Here is a 14,505-nt window from a genome sequence, read left to right as displayed (position 1 = left end):
TGGTATATTCACAGATTTATCTTATCTTTTAACATCCCAAATGTTCTTTCATGTAAGTTTATACCACAATAGAGTATTAGCTCTGTAACTTCGATTAGCTGCTCCGTATTTACAATTTCATGCTCCTCCTCTGTGTCTGCCCAATCACGTTAAACTCGTGAGGTGAGTTCAAGAGATCGCACGAGAATATGGCCCTTCTGTTGGAAACAGTAATTGCCAAATCTCTAACGGCAGACACATTCCTACCGCCGCATTCTATAACATCAGAGCGACCAGAGCTTATTTAGCTAAACACTGCAAATGAATAATGTCGCAGCATCCTGAGGTGAAACAACGTGCTTGTGTTACATAAATCACATTTAAAAGGCAAGTGAGAACACTACTGCTCTAATTAGCATATTTTATATCTTTGAGGAATGCGAGACATTTCTTAACTTGATCTTGGGCTGTAACTGCATTAGTGCCACTCCAGCAAAACAAAATAGAAGATTCATCAAGGCTTCAATGATGCAAACAAACCGGAGCTATGCAACTATACTATGTTACAAAAGAGGACTAATTCAGACGTTGAAGATCTACTAGTGCTAAGCCAGCCTGAATGTGAAGCCAACCAAGCCCAGATAGATCTAAAGCCAGGGGCTAAACGAGCACCAGCCTCAGCAGGCGGGCAGCACTAATGCTCATGTGAATCCCCACGTGCTGCAGGCTAGGCCCTGTACACAGCATGGCGAATTTACGTCACTCCCTATGTGATGTCATCATGGGTGACAGGCTTCTCATTAGGGCCGTGTGTGGGATTACTCCTGCTGTCCTGGATCAACAGGGGAGGGTGGGACAGACAGATGTGTTCTGGACTGGTGAGGAAACTACACTTTTGTCCACAGGCACAGGAAAGTGCTTACGAAATGTCACGTAACTGTTATTGACCTACAATACTATGCTCTGGTACTCACATAATGCAGGCAGACTTTAGCTATAAGTGTAATTCATCATCTCTACCACAACAAGTGACCTTTTTTAGTTTAAAGCTGTACTTGTGAGTTTGGTTTTGTTTTTTACCCAATATGACAATTATTCTGCTGAAATTCAACGACAAAAATAGGTGGAATGTATTCAATTTATGACACAGAAGAAAATGTTTGAAAAGCAAATTATCAGAACCCCAAAACAAGACCATATCTACTGCACCGATCAAAAACAGCCGAACTATTTCAACATACCAGAAACAGTAAATGCCAAAGCATCAATACCTGTTTCCACTGAAATAATAATATGCACTTTAAAGTGGCTCATTAGGAAAGGCTGATGGAAACTGCAAAAGTCAAATAAACACTGTCACTTTTGCGAAACAGCATTTTCGTGTGGATATGGTGAGTTATTATAGGAGGCTGCAGTTCAGATCTAGCAAGCATTTAACTCACATAAAAAGAAATTCTACTCACAAGACAGACATTCATTGATTTTATTTCTAGCTGCTGGTGAGACACTGTCATATTTCAATGTGAGGGCAAAAAAAAAAATCCTTTTCAAAGAAACGACTGATGTACATTAAAGCTGTAACATTAGATCATCCTTGACTAACAAGTTAATATCCATTCTGTCAGTAAACCTCTGCTAATTAATAATATGCTTCAATATGAGCTTTGATACGGACTGAAGGAATGAGGAAATGGAACAGCCTGTCTGGTTCGGTAAGATGGAGAGGAGACAGAGGAACTCTGTTCCTGTCCCAGTGGAAATATTCACTATATTCGCCTAAGAGCAGCTGGTCAAAATGTGTTTGAATTTGCAGTTTCTACACTGATTTACTTAAAAAATCTGTAAAATTGAAGTAATAGTTGAAAGTTGTTCTGTACATTTGGTGTACATTTCTGTACAAATTCTTACACTGCAGGTTCAACTGGCTGGGTTTTTCCGGTGACAAGCACAACCATTAGTAATTCCCTCACCCATAGAGGAGAAAAGGTTTAGTACATAACGAAACCAATATGGCACACTCTAATTACCACAGCTTGTATTGTGGGAGTGGTGTTTTATGCTGTATGGGATTGTGAGAGCTTGTGGTTGATAGCATAGAGCAGTACGTTTCCCCTTTGTCAAGCAGCTGTTGGCATCCAGGTAGATGCCTGAATTCTCTCCACCCTGACACAAACAACCTCAGGCACCGGCTAAGTTGCTGTGTCACAAGACTGGCAGGCAACCAGCCATGCTGGGGAGGGTGGGGCTCCACACACTTTATGAGTTGCTGTCTGGACACAGGGGCCTCTTGGAGACAAGCCACCTATTGATGTCCATCTCACTGTAGCAGTATGAGGAGGGAGATAGTTTATTCTGTCAAATCACATCTGTTCCTGTCTTTCTGAAGGATTTCCCTGAAAGATAATAACACGCATATAGGAAATGTGATACATCATCCTTTCTTCTCAACAGTGATGAAGTAGGGTAATCTTTTTATTCAAAATTCAGACTTTTGCTTGAATGTAGGGACATATGAAAAATTTAACTCGTTATCTTCAAATCCAACATTTATAGTTTCTAAATCCAAGAGAAGTAGTATAGCATGATTTGATGAAAAACTCTTATATTGAGATTACTGTGTACAGTAATGCAGTATAATACAAAAATATCAATATACAAATATTTTATATATATATATATATATATATATATATATATATATATATATAAAATAATATCAAATAAAATAAATAAATAAAATAAAGCCATTCCTACAAGAGTACCTTTTTAAATAATTGTTTTCTCCTATTTTTTTGTGTTTATATTTTTTCCCCCCAGGCTAATACTGCAGGACTAATTTGAAGTAGACTGTATCGCGATCCTGCGTGGGGAGCATTCTTAATATTTAATGCCAGTTAAACGTGCTGCACGGTGTACTCACTCCTCAGTACACAAAGCCAATGGGACACGAGCAGGCAGAGCTGCACTGGTCAGATCAATGCGACACTGAGTCTTCTGAAATGTTCTTCATCGCTGTATGTCAATCTATTTTTATAAAAGATTTTTCAGCCAGTTTTTTACAAAAGCAGCTGCCTTACAACAACCTCTGTGTTTGCTAACCAGGTTGGAACATGGAGGCACGACCAAGCGGTGTCAAAACAGTTCTTCCTGCAGACTCCAGATACAGAGGTTATTTCATCAGTCAGGTTGAGGGACACTGCACAGGAGGAGAGCATAGAGGCAATACTGACACACTCACTGACAGATAAACAGACAGTGACAGATTAACCGACAGCTTAATTCGCACTTATTTCATATTACTTGTCATTCTTTTCAAAGATCACTTTCCGAGAAGGTGACAGCCCCACAGTTACTGTGAGATATTTTAATAGAAGCAGGTGCTAGACACAGGACCCACCTCATTACCAGTGGCTTGTGTGCTGCATTGCTGACAGTAACACTTGACACAAAAGCCATGTGTCTGTCCTACTAACCTGAGGAAGCACTCCTCTGCTTACTTATTAATCTGACCATGTTTGTGGACCCTATGGGAATACCTCCGCAGTCATATGGGCCTGGCTTTGAAACTGACACTGAGTCCCTGAGACAGACAGACACACACACACACAGCAGCTGTTTGGGGGAGCCCAGCGAGAGACAAATTTAAAATTTCATACCCTCTGCTTTGCTGAAGCAGCATGGTTACCCTGTGAAACCCTATATACACCAAGGGAGTCACGATGACAGCCGCAGCCTTCTGTACACTCCCTGTTTAAGATATTAAGGATATGAAAGACGTGTAAGATAGCACCACAAAAATGTCTGAGAGCAGTCGTATCTCAGACTTTCCCACCGGAAAAGCACGTTAAACCAACTGCCACTTTTGAGAAAGTGATACTTTATTGCTTTTCAAAGCTCCCTTACGAAATCATTGGACTTTTTTTTATTTGTCAGTGTAGAAATAATCCCATCATAATACAGTGATGCAGGCTGGCACAAGATTTCAAATTATAAAACCTTTTACTCTCACAGCACAGGTGTGCACCCATAACTGGTCATATTTGACAACACTGAAAACCATTATCACTTTATTTTCAACTGAGCCTCTGAGGAACGCTTACTGTAAATAATTTGCATTCCCTACATGATGAGATGCCACGTGAAAGTATTTCCAAATAATGTGCCTTGTTCTGCATCATTGCAGGCATATTGTATGTATATTTAACAAGCTTTGGTGCAATGACCAAGCATTCACAGCTATTCTATCATCTCATTACTCAGTAGCTAGAGGGGTACATACTGTAACTCCACAAAGTCCAGTGTAAAACACTGCAGCTTTTTGCTATTTCAAAGCAATACACCAGAAATTTTTAAGAGGCAGTCCCTCTGACTATGTTCTACATGTAACATCTGACTATGTTTCATGAAAATTTGACTGGTAGTTTAGGTGCAACGCTGTGGAAAGAAGGACACACAGAGAGTGCAGACCTCTGCCTAAAAGCAGCAGCTTTATACTATGGTAAATGGATCTTCCACTAAATTTAATGGATTCTTCCTCTGTTTATGCTCCATGCCTCAAAGTTATGTGAAAATTGGTCAGGTAGTCTTAAAATAACACCCTAATAAACAAAAATATTGTGTGCTTACTTGTGTTGCATGGTGAAATAAAAATCATTTATTGGATTGATATTTTACTTGTTCTTTCCTACACAAACCACTCGCCCGAGGTGCTCTCCGTGCTGCTTTTTGCATCAATATGTTCCTTGAAGTGTTGTGAACTTGCATAATGAAGCCTAGCAGTCACACACGGCTGTTCCATCACCAGGGTATTACAATCATTTTCTAAGCACAGTGCACGGTCGATCACACAACTGGCACATGGCTGGTTTCTATTCAAAGTATGTTCCAGGCATATCTAGAAGCAATAAGCTGATAGTCTGTTCTAACTTTCCACACCGCTGCTGATCAACAGCCCTCAGTACAAATAGTGAGATAGTCAGTCACACTTCAAATATCAGGCTGCACAAAAGGAACAACTACAGGTGGGTGGGGTTGGGCTCGGTGCATTGCTACTACACAATAACTTTCTACATGAAATTCCATCAACATTATAAGATAAGGTTCATAATTAACACTACAACTCTCTTTAACAACATCCCCCCTGTAAGTCAAGTGCAGAAAAACTAGTTCCTCTGTCCTACTTCTCATGTTGACTGTCTGTCCTGGTGTCCCAGCAAACAAAAGGGCCCATAAATACAAGCTCTGAATAATTCAAGGCAAAGTGTAATACAGCCCTCTTCTCATCGTGATCATGTTGGAAATGTCGCAAATTAACCCCAGCCCTGCTTAAAAAAAAACAAAACAAAACAAAAAAAACCCCGCATGAAGCCAGTAACCAGCTAGCTCAGGCAGTATTCACGCATATCTCACAGCATTGAGAGGAAATTCCAAGTGATTTCACACTCTTTCAAGTGAGTGTACACATTAGGAATCGCTGGGCTCAGAACATCTTCACCGTGACGTCCAATTCTTAGTTAATTAGGAAAAAAAAAAAAAAAAGCTGATACGTTAAAAAAAAAAAAAAAAAAAAGTCGGAGAGGTTTATAATAAAAAAAAATAAATCAAAAAAACTTCATGATTTTTTTTTTTCTAAAAAAAGCACATCACAGCTAACGTAGCGTCAATATTCTGTTGGCTAACCTACTTGCAAAACGGATGGTGCTAAACGCTGCTGATGGTGTGTCCTAAATAATGACGACCATACTTCGGAGCAAAAATATATATATATATATAAATATTTATATATGTCAAACGGACAATACACATGCTTACATAAACGCATTTGAGGCGTTTTAAAAGGCGCATGGAGCAAGTTGCATATGCACCGTTTACACACAGCTGAATAACTTCAACTGTGTAATGAGCAGTTTCACAATATGAATCAAATCACAATGCAGCGGAATGTTATCGCTCTGTATGAAGACCAAACCATAATGATTTGATAGCAAGTGGCTACTTCAAGCTTGGCTAATCAGCAGCTAGCTACCGTTAATGCTAGTAGCTAGAGTATCCCTTTACTTGCTTACCTTGAACGGCCTAGCAGATGTTTTCATCGTCCCGTTTACTTTCCCTGCATGTACCAAGTAGTGAAGCGCACATGTGTGTCCAAGACCAACAATTCCTAACTTTTTAGCATCTTCGTAGCTGGAACTAAACGTAGAAATCCCAAACCGGACCACCGACAAAGTAATTTCTCCAGCACTTACAACAACAACGTCAACCGAAGAGTTGAATCCGCCCCCTCAGTGAGAGAGCCAATCAGATGCGAGAGTCTTTTTGACTGACCTCCATAAGAACCAGTGGCCAACTTCCATGACTTCGACTGATGCTCCGTTAAGCAAATGAAGGCGACAGAGAACAAAACATCTTCACGCCAATTGGCTGCCCACAAAAAGGGGCCAAGGTTTTTTTTTGCAGATAGCCTATGACTATAGAACCGAGTCAAGAGTGACAGGTGCTTTGCAGTTGACAAAATAGCCGGGGCGGAACCATTGTTATGGGTGAGGTCATCAAGGATGATGTAAATCCTACGTCATTAAGAGTGCTAAATAAAAACACAAAAGGGCACACGTTTACCTTTTAAAAAGTTTTAATATTCCCCAAGTGATATTAAAAAAAAAAACAACAACCAAAAAACAAAAAACACTCTGGCACAATAAAATGCACATTAGCAGGCAAACTGATCAAATATTATGAGGGAATCATGGGAACCATACAAAGGTACTACCTACAAAGTGGAGTTCAAAACAAAAGTTTTCACTGACAGCTGAATGGATCATCTTCAAAAGCAGCCTGAGCAATTTTCGGAACACGACAAAGCTGCTGTTCATCCAAAAACATTTTGTCATGTGTCTCAACAATTCCTGATCTCAATATGTGAAGACACACAACAGTTACCATACAGCTGCGAATGAAAATATTGAACAAAACCCCAGAAATTAGATTTTTTTTGTTGTTGTTTTGAGAAGGTGAGGATCATCGTGCCTGACAAAGTGACAGGCAACTCTGCACGCTGGCAGTTGCCAAGCTCAACGGCGCCTCCTGTCAGGACTTCTGCTGCGCCTCCGTCCAGTCCTAAAAGCACACATCAGTATGATAAAATAAATGTTCAAAAATGAAACTGGTGAAATCAAGTCAGCCTGTGCAAATACATAACCATAAAAAATAAAATAAAAAGTTACTATGAGCAGTATTCAACTACTGCTGCAGAAATTGCTTTATTTTGGAAAAGACATTTTACGCTTTTGCTACTGCAAGCTTTTTCCACCATATTACGCAGCACTAATTGACAGTCAAGCCTCACCTCCTCTTGTTCTTGGGGGGCCCTCGGACAAATCCCCAGTCCACGCTGATGGGCTGACCCATCATGTCCTGACCGTTGAGTCCTTCCATGGCTGCCTGGGCCTCTTTGTATGTCTCATACTCCACCAGAGCATACCCCTGGGCACAGTAGTCAGGTCATCATGTGAGTTATAACATATTTATAGCAACAAAGCTTTGGAATTTGGTAGTATTTCATAATTATAATCAACATAACAATAGAACATGAGGCTACAGAGCACTCAATAACTTACTCTTCAATATGACTGCTGTTATTGCGACCCTGAAACCAGATTCTCTTCATCTGACTCACATAAAATGAGAAAGTTTTGGGCCAGATATGCTTTGCTTTTCTCTTTGTCAAAATACTGCTGCCACCTTGTGGCTTAGACTGAAATTGAGGCTTATGTTTGGATGGGAGTAAAAGCAAATGTAGATATTAACTTCCATGCACACTGTATTCAGAGGAAATTGTTCCAACCGAGCATTGAAAATATTTGCAAAACCTTTGCCGTTGAAAAAAAGGTTTTGACTTTAACTCTACTTGTGATAACAATGAAAACCCTTCTTCACATAGAATGCAGAAGCAGATTTAACACACATTCCAACAATAAGGGTGAAAATGAAACCACACTTTGTCATTAAGGTATCCCCCCCCCCCACTAAATTATAAACTAGGTATGTGTAGCTTTAACATTTGGAAAGATGTTATCATTCAAAAGCAATTAGGCCCCTTTCAGAGAAACTAGGACAGTCGTGACAACTTTCGGCCTGAGCCAGCGCTTGGAGCATCGTAATGCAGTTACAGCCAAACCATTGAATAAAAGACAGAAATCTGGTTCATTGAGCGGCCTTCTGTTCAAACTTTAAATGAGTCCTACGTGACTGCTGAATTGCCATGAATGATTAAAATAAATTGTGCAATCTACCATGTACAGTTCAAATGACTGTATAGCATTATTGACAGAGTACCAGAACAGCTTGCCTCTTTGTTCTCCACTCATATTAAAGTTCAGATGCAAAAATTAATAATGCTATTCTTCCCCTGAGATGGATGACTATGTGCGTGTATCAATGTCAAGATTATCTGTAAGAGTAGGGAAGTCAACAGTTAAACAGACAGGAATATTTATGACTGTTCATGCATGCAGGTCTATCTAGGGATTCATTTACATGCACCATGGATCATCAACTGGCACCCGTGGGTGTTTCCATACAGCTCAGGGAAAAAAAAGCGAGAAATCTCTTTGGGTCAGGCTGTTCTTCAGTGAACCAGCTCTCACTGAGCCGCTCAGCACTGTCAGCAGCAGGGCAGAGCTTCAGGGCTCTGCCACCACCTGACTGCGGCAGGCAGCGTGAGACGAGAATGACACCAGAGAGAGACAAGCGCTCCAAATGTGTCCATGTACGGTACATTGTTGAGAGTAGGTCACCTACAATTGGGAAAAGCTCTCACTCAATACACCGCTGTCACATGCGTTACGCAAAGCAAGACTCCCACATGCAATTCAAGGTGCACGAGGAGAGTTAAGGCACAGAAAATCACTATGTAGGAGCCCTGTATCATTAATCCACCTTATTTTAGGATAAACGAGGCTGAAACTAATTCCTGTCTTTTTTAAGAGGAAGGTAACGCATATATGCAAGAATACACAAATTTGACTTGTTTTATTTGTTCTCAACATGCTAACATTCAAAGTTTAGTTCTTTTTTAACATGCACATTATCAGCAACTACAAAAAAAAACATAACCAAAACTGCAACTTAAAAAAAAAAGGATGTTATTCATACAAAGTTCAAAACACTTAAGAGCATAGTGAATGGGACCACGTGATAACAGAAAATGGATGAATGTGTGTAGCTCATACTCTGAACAGTTCAAGATAAGAGCATTTAATCCAGAAAGGCCGGTCTAGTACTAGCACCATGCAGTAATAGTATTATCAAAGGAAGAACAAGCACTGTGCGACATCTGTGGATGATTCGCAGCCAAAGATCACAGCACTGCCAGTCTAACTTGCTGCTGCCATTTGAGAGCAATTTCATCAAAAAGCTTGACAGAATTTCCCTTGAGGATGAATAAAGTATTCTGATTCTGATTTCAACATGGATCTGTAAATCTGTATTAGATTTGCTGAGCTTAGAACCTTTACGTTGTTCATGCACTGAATAGAAATTAACTGTTTAATAGAAACAAACCACATGTCCATACATCTATTTTCTATACCGCTTGTCAATTAAGGGTCATGGGGGGGGGCTGGAGCCTATCCCAGTCTGTCGCGGGGCCAACACATATACCCTCTTCACACTGAAGAACACGTGTCAACACGGGTTTTTGGACCCGCATTTGCATTAGGGTGCATTCAAGCTTCCAGAAGACCAGGGTCTGAACTCCCGCTGTGGATGCTGCGTGCCTGTGTTTTTCTCTCTCGCATGTAATCGCGCTGACAACGTCATCATTACACATAAACGTGCACCAGAACAGTGAGAGGTAAACAAACGACAACATGGATGTCGCCAAGCCGAACGTTAGCATTGTCGTTGCGTGCATTACAATGTTGTCTCTTTTGCAAAGCATACAACTCACGCATATTGGAAAATGTCCAAGCGCTAATGCAGCGAAAGAGGATGGAGTTTTTGGTGAGCCTGGACGGTAGCTGAAGAAGCCTGACAGGTGGTACAGTGACAAAATCAGGATGCAACAGGAGGGTCGCCTGAAACCTGAGATGACGCAGGTTGCCCTTTTCACACTGCAGGAGAGCCGAGCCGCTAAACACCTGGTCGACACAGGTCGAAATAACGAGACGATCGTTTCAGACTGCCCAAAAACCCATGCTGACCTGCGTTTTTGGTACAGTGTGAAAGGGGCTATATAGACCAAACCATTCACACTCACAGTTGCCGATTAACATAACTTTCACATCTTTGGACTGTGGGAGGAAGCCGCAGTACCTGGAGAGACCCCCCACAGGCACAAGGAGAACATGCAGACTCTACACGGAAAAACTTGAACCCGTAACCTTCTTGCTGTGACGTAACAGTGCTAACCACTGCACCGCCCAAGTGCCAGATGTGTAGAAACTAAATGGAGACACTACTTCCAGTGATTTAAGGATACAACACCACTCTCAAATACCACAACTTACTCACCTTGAGGTAGCCTGTTCTGCGATCAAGGTTGAGATGCAGGTTCTTGATTTCTCCAAACTCTGAGAACTTGTCATGGATGTCTTCCTCTGTTGCCTCTTCATGTACGCCTGTCACAAAGAGGATCCAACCCTCCACCGCTGCAACAAGAAAGTCATCAGGGGATCAAATGTCACATCAAGCAATACTTTTTTAAATGACATATGTCAACTACAGTCTTCAATGCTGCCCCTTGACAGAAGCGATGTTCATCCTTCACACAAACAACAGCACTTACATCTCTGAGGGCCTGGCTCATCCCCGTCCTGTTCAACAGTATCATAGTCCTCTTTGATTCTGGATCGAGCTCCTTCATCTGAAAACAACAGAAACAGCAAAACCAAACACTGTATGTAGCGACACAAATACCCAAAGACTCGAGTCAATTCATGGAAGATGCCATACATGATATTAACTCACCGGAGCCAAAGCCTCGTCCCTTTCTCTTCTTAGCTTTCTCCTTTAACTTGTGGATGCTTTCTGGAGAAGGCAAGTTGAACGAGTCAGAATATGTGCATGCTGCCACGTTATTTCATTACCTAGCTAACTCTTTATTGTAGGGGGTACAACTCATGCTCTTTTTCTACCGACACGGCTTAGGCTAGGTAGACATTGCTAAAGTAAAGTGAGCTTTGGCTAAGAAGAATCAACGAGCAGGCCGACTGCTAGACGCTGTGTAAGTATTAATAGTGAACATAATGAGACCTCTTTCATACAGAACATGAACGTAATGACATAACTAAGCTGAGTGTAGAAATTAATCACCAGTGCGTTGTTAGCCTAACATTAGCTTATTAGCATGTCTCGGGCCTGCTAACAGGCCTGCTACATTACATTGCCGTAAAGCTGGAAAAACTCGATATTTAACCGTCATTTGAAATGTGACATAGGAAAGCTTTTAGGGGTAACGAGTATAAATAGTCACGATACCATCACCATCCTCGTCCATAGGAAAGTCCTCGCCTCCCGCTTCATGAAGATCCAAAACGTCCGCCATGATGCCTCTGCGTGTGTGAGGATGTGCGCGCACGACAGAGGGACGTAACGTGACTACGCAAGAAGAGCGTAAACTGGCGTTTGTTGCCAAGTAGCGTAAAAGTAAGTATCTAAAATACTTAGCAATTCATTACAGTGTCAGTGTCTCATACTGATAACGCAGTGTAAGTTATGACGTTAAAGTTACACATTCGAAACCAAAGTGGATAGACAGGCCAACCTGAAAACTCCGAAAAATTGTAATTAAATCACGAGCTCTGAAAATTCATTTGGCGGGTTTTGGCTCTTGGACTTCCGGCCCCCACTTGGAAGGTAATAAAGAGTGACAGCTACTCAATTAATGAACTAGAACCAAACAAATGACATAAAGTGTAACCTAATCAACGCTAACCAACTGGTAAACATGTAGGGGGTGGGGGGTCCATTCCAATTCATTAGCTTAATCACCTTCTGTCACAGGTGAGGCACGGCGGGTCCGTGCTGGTCCTCACAACCACCGGCGTGACTCTTCCCAGCCTCCCTCATCCTCCTGGTGCAGAGTCATGATGGCATCTCCAGTATCCAGGTACTGCGCTGTGCTACTAATCTTCTATCTATGTTGTTTTACTAGATTTAATCCTAGTGAGCGCTTCCCATCGTTTTTGTTTGTTTGTTTGTTTGTTTGTTTTAAATTTAGAGTAAATGTAAGGTAAACTAATTCCAGCAGGGGGCACTCGTGCTTCTACACAGACAGGCTCCTGGTCATCTTGTGTTCAGGAGAATGACTTGACATTTGCTCATCATCCGCTGGTGGATCAACTGATGCACCGGTCTGGTTTAGTTAGATTAAAGTGTGAGGAGGATGTACAGGAGAAGCTTTAGATACATCTCACCTTCATCTTCACGGAGAGTCTGTAACCCAGGCTCAGCTGCTTTTAGCCTGAGTCAAGTCATTTCTAGCAGGGTTGTGGAGGTGAAGGGTACCCAGCAGCTGGATTTTTTTTTTTATATTTAGGCTACAAATTTGAATTTTAGGGGAAAAAAAATAAGATACTGAAATTACCGACTGATGCTGTTAATGGAGTGAGAAAAAAATGTTACTTCTTCAAAAAAAAAAAAAAGATTACAAACATTCCACCATTTTATTCCTCAGCACAGGGTTTTGCATGGAGTCAACACCATCATTTCAATATCAGATCAATGCATGAAGTCATCGGATTTGTGAATAATGTCAGTATCGACACCTGATGCTGTTCTGATATCACAACTTGGAAGGTGGCTTTGATCTGGAGCTGCACGGTTCGGAGTGGAAACATCGAATTTCGATTATTTTGACTGATGTTGTAGTCGCAATATGCTTTGCTATATTATACTGTACTATTCTCATTCTGAAAACCCCATTAAAATTCTAATGATATAATTTTTGCAGGGATGTATATCAAACAAATGTGTAGGCTGGGGCACATCTTAGCAGCAGCACAGTGTTTGATTTAAAATTGTAGTTTAACGCACTGTTAGGTTTTTTTTTGTTTTTTTTTAAAAGAGCATTCATGCCATTTGAAAAATCCCAATAGGCCGTATTGCAGTTTCAATTGAATTTCACTTAATTCATCATGCCGCTTTACTTTCTGAGGTTGCAAAAAAATGTTTTAACATTTCGTTCACAACTTATCGATTTCAAATCTGTGACTACATATGCAGTCTTACTCATGCCTGTGCTCCTCCTCTTTGCGTCCCCTTCTGTCTCATGCGCCTGACAATTTAGCTGTTCTTTGACCCGTGTTGCACCAAAGGCAGGGACGGGACAGCTTTGATTGACAGTTAAGAGAATGTTTGTTATTGTGACTAAAAAGCTGGAACAGGAAGAGAAAAACAACAAGGACCAGTTGCAGCACCCCATGACTTTTTGCTCCCTGTAACACCTCTGCATCATCTATGCTACAGATTAAAACACTCTTCACCACATAACTACACTACTTAAGCTAAAGAAAGACAGGAGTTGACCTGAACTATAATCTTATGGATGCTGAACCAACATTTCTGCGTCAACATGGCTCACATTAGAAAAATCAATGAAGAATATTCCGACAACTCCCATGTTCATTTTCATATGTGAATTATATTAAATTTTCTCCCTTTTCCTGTCATACAAGCGTCACCTGCTTTTGTGAGTGTGTGTGGGTGTGTATACTTGGATTTTGTTATGTTTTGGAGACCTTTTCTGATATAAACACTACCTTATCAGGACCCCGAGTCCTCATGGGGACCAAAGACCAGTCCTAATGTGGCAGAACTTAATTTACGAACACCTGGTCAAAGTTAGAGTGACGGTGTAAATTGCAGTTAGCTTGAGGTTGAGGTCAGGCATCAATTGGTTAGGGTTAGGATTAAGATTAGGGCTTGGGTTAGGATATTCACATGAATGGAAGTTAATGGGATGTCCGAATAAGGATAGCCACGCAAACGTGTGTGTGTGTGTGTGTGTGTGTGTGTGTGTGTGTGTGTGTGTGTGTGTGTGTGTGTGTGTGTGTGTGTGTGTGTGTGTGAATTTAATTTAGGGAAACCAGTCAGTCAAATCCCCCTGAGGCCTCCCCTGCATGTTTTGTTCCTCTCAAATCACTTTTTTTTATTTGCACTTAAATCCCACAATCTGTAACCTACACGTATTTACTGCAGTTGTGACAGAATCTCTTTCTAGATCCAGATCAATGAAAGCTCCAGTCCTACAGTTTGAGTTTATTAGATCTCATTGCTCGGGATTTAAATGGTGCCATATGAAGCCCAAACGAAGCTCGCTGTCTTTAGCTGTTTTGAAGCTGGTACAATCTGTTTTCACTGTGCAAATGTGTTTTAGTGGAAATCCATAACCACTAAAATTAACAGCACTGCAGAGCTGCGAATGCTGACGTGTATTTCAAGCAACTTTTCAAAGAGCCCTCTTGAGCGGCGTCAGACAGATTTCACCGCTGGGTCCAGCAGTGTTGTAACAGGAGCCCCATAAAATCT

At 41.1% G+C, this 14,505-nt stretch overlaps 3 protein-coding genes across 4 annotated transcripts in view; 1 reads left to right on the top strand and 2 right to left on the bottom strand.

Moving 5' to 3' along the window:
- Positions 1-6,233, bottom strand: part of otud7b (OTU deubiquitinase 7B) — a 36,995-nt gene extending 30,762 nt beyond the window's left edge. For both annotated transcript variants that reach the window (XM_086217835.1, XM_086217836.1), the window contains exon 1: positions 6,045-6,233. The gene's annotated coding sequence lies outside the window, so the exon portion shown is untranslated. The remainder of the gene's footprint in view (positions 1-6,044) is intronic.
- Positions 6,234-6,593: 360 nt separating this feature from the next.
- On the bottom strand, positions 6,594-11,595 carry rbm8a (RNA binding motif protein 8A). Its single transcript, XM_086217841.1, has 6 exons — positions 11,455-11,595; positions 10,945-11,004; positions 10,763-10,840; positions 10,489-10,625; positions 7,322-7,458; positions 6,594-7,092 (listed from the first exon to the last, which is right to left on the bottom strand). Exons 1-6 carry the CDS (start codon positions 11,519-11,521, stop codon positions 7,047-7,049), a joined length of 525 nt encoding a protein of 174 aa, XP_086073967.1. The 5' UTR covers positions 11,522-11,595; the 3' UTR covers positions 6,594-7,046.
- The window catches only part of ntrk1 (neurotrophic tyrosine kinase, receptor, type 1), a 69,508-nt gene continuing 66,576 nt past the window's right edge, over positions 11,574-14,505 (top strand). The window contains exons 1-2 of the mRNA XM_086217837.1: positions 11,574-11,832; positions 11,980-12,085. The gene's annotated coding sequence lies outside the window, so the exon portion shown is untranslated. The remainder of the gene's footprint in view (positions 11,833-11,979; positions 12,086-14,505) is intronic.

This window comes from Aulostomus chinensis, chromosome 11 (genome assembly GCF_037954235.1).
Source record: "Aulostomus chinensis isolate RoL2024-O1b breed Wild chromosome 11, RoL_Achi_v1.0, whole genome shotgun sequence".
Lineage (NCBI taxonomy): Eukaryota > Metazoa > Chordata > Actinopteri > Syngnathiformes > Aulostomidae > Aulostomus > Aulostomus chinensis.
Note: the sequence above shows the minus strand (reverse complement) of the source record. Positions and strands in the feature narration are given on the sequence as shown.

Excerpts from the sequence above, each read along its gene's own strand:
- rbm8a (XM_086217841.1), bottom strand. The coding sequence starts at position 11,521 with ATGGCGGACGTTTTGGATCTTCATGAAGCGGGAGGCGAGGACTTTCCT. Across the intron at positions 10,841-10,944 it reads GGGACGAGGCTTTGGCTCCG|ATGAAGGAGCTCGATCCAGA; the intron begins GTGAGTTAATAT and ends TGTTGTTTTCAG. Across the intron at positions 10,626-10,762 it reads TGAGCCAGGCCCTCAGAGAT|CGGTGGAGGGTTGGATCCTC; the intron begins GTAAGTGCTGTT and ends TTCTTGTTGCAG.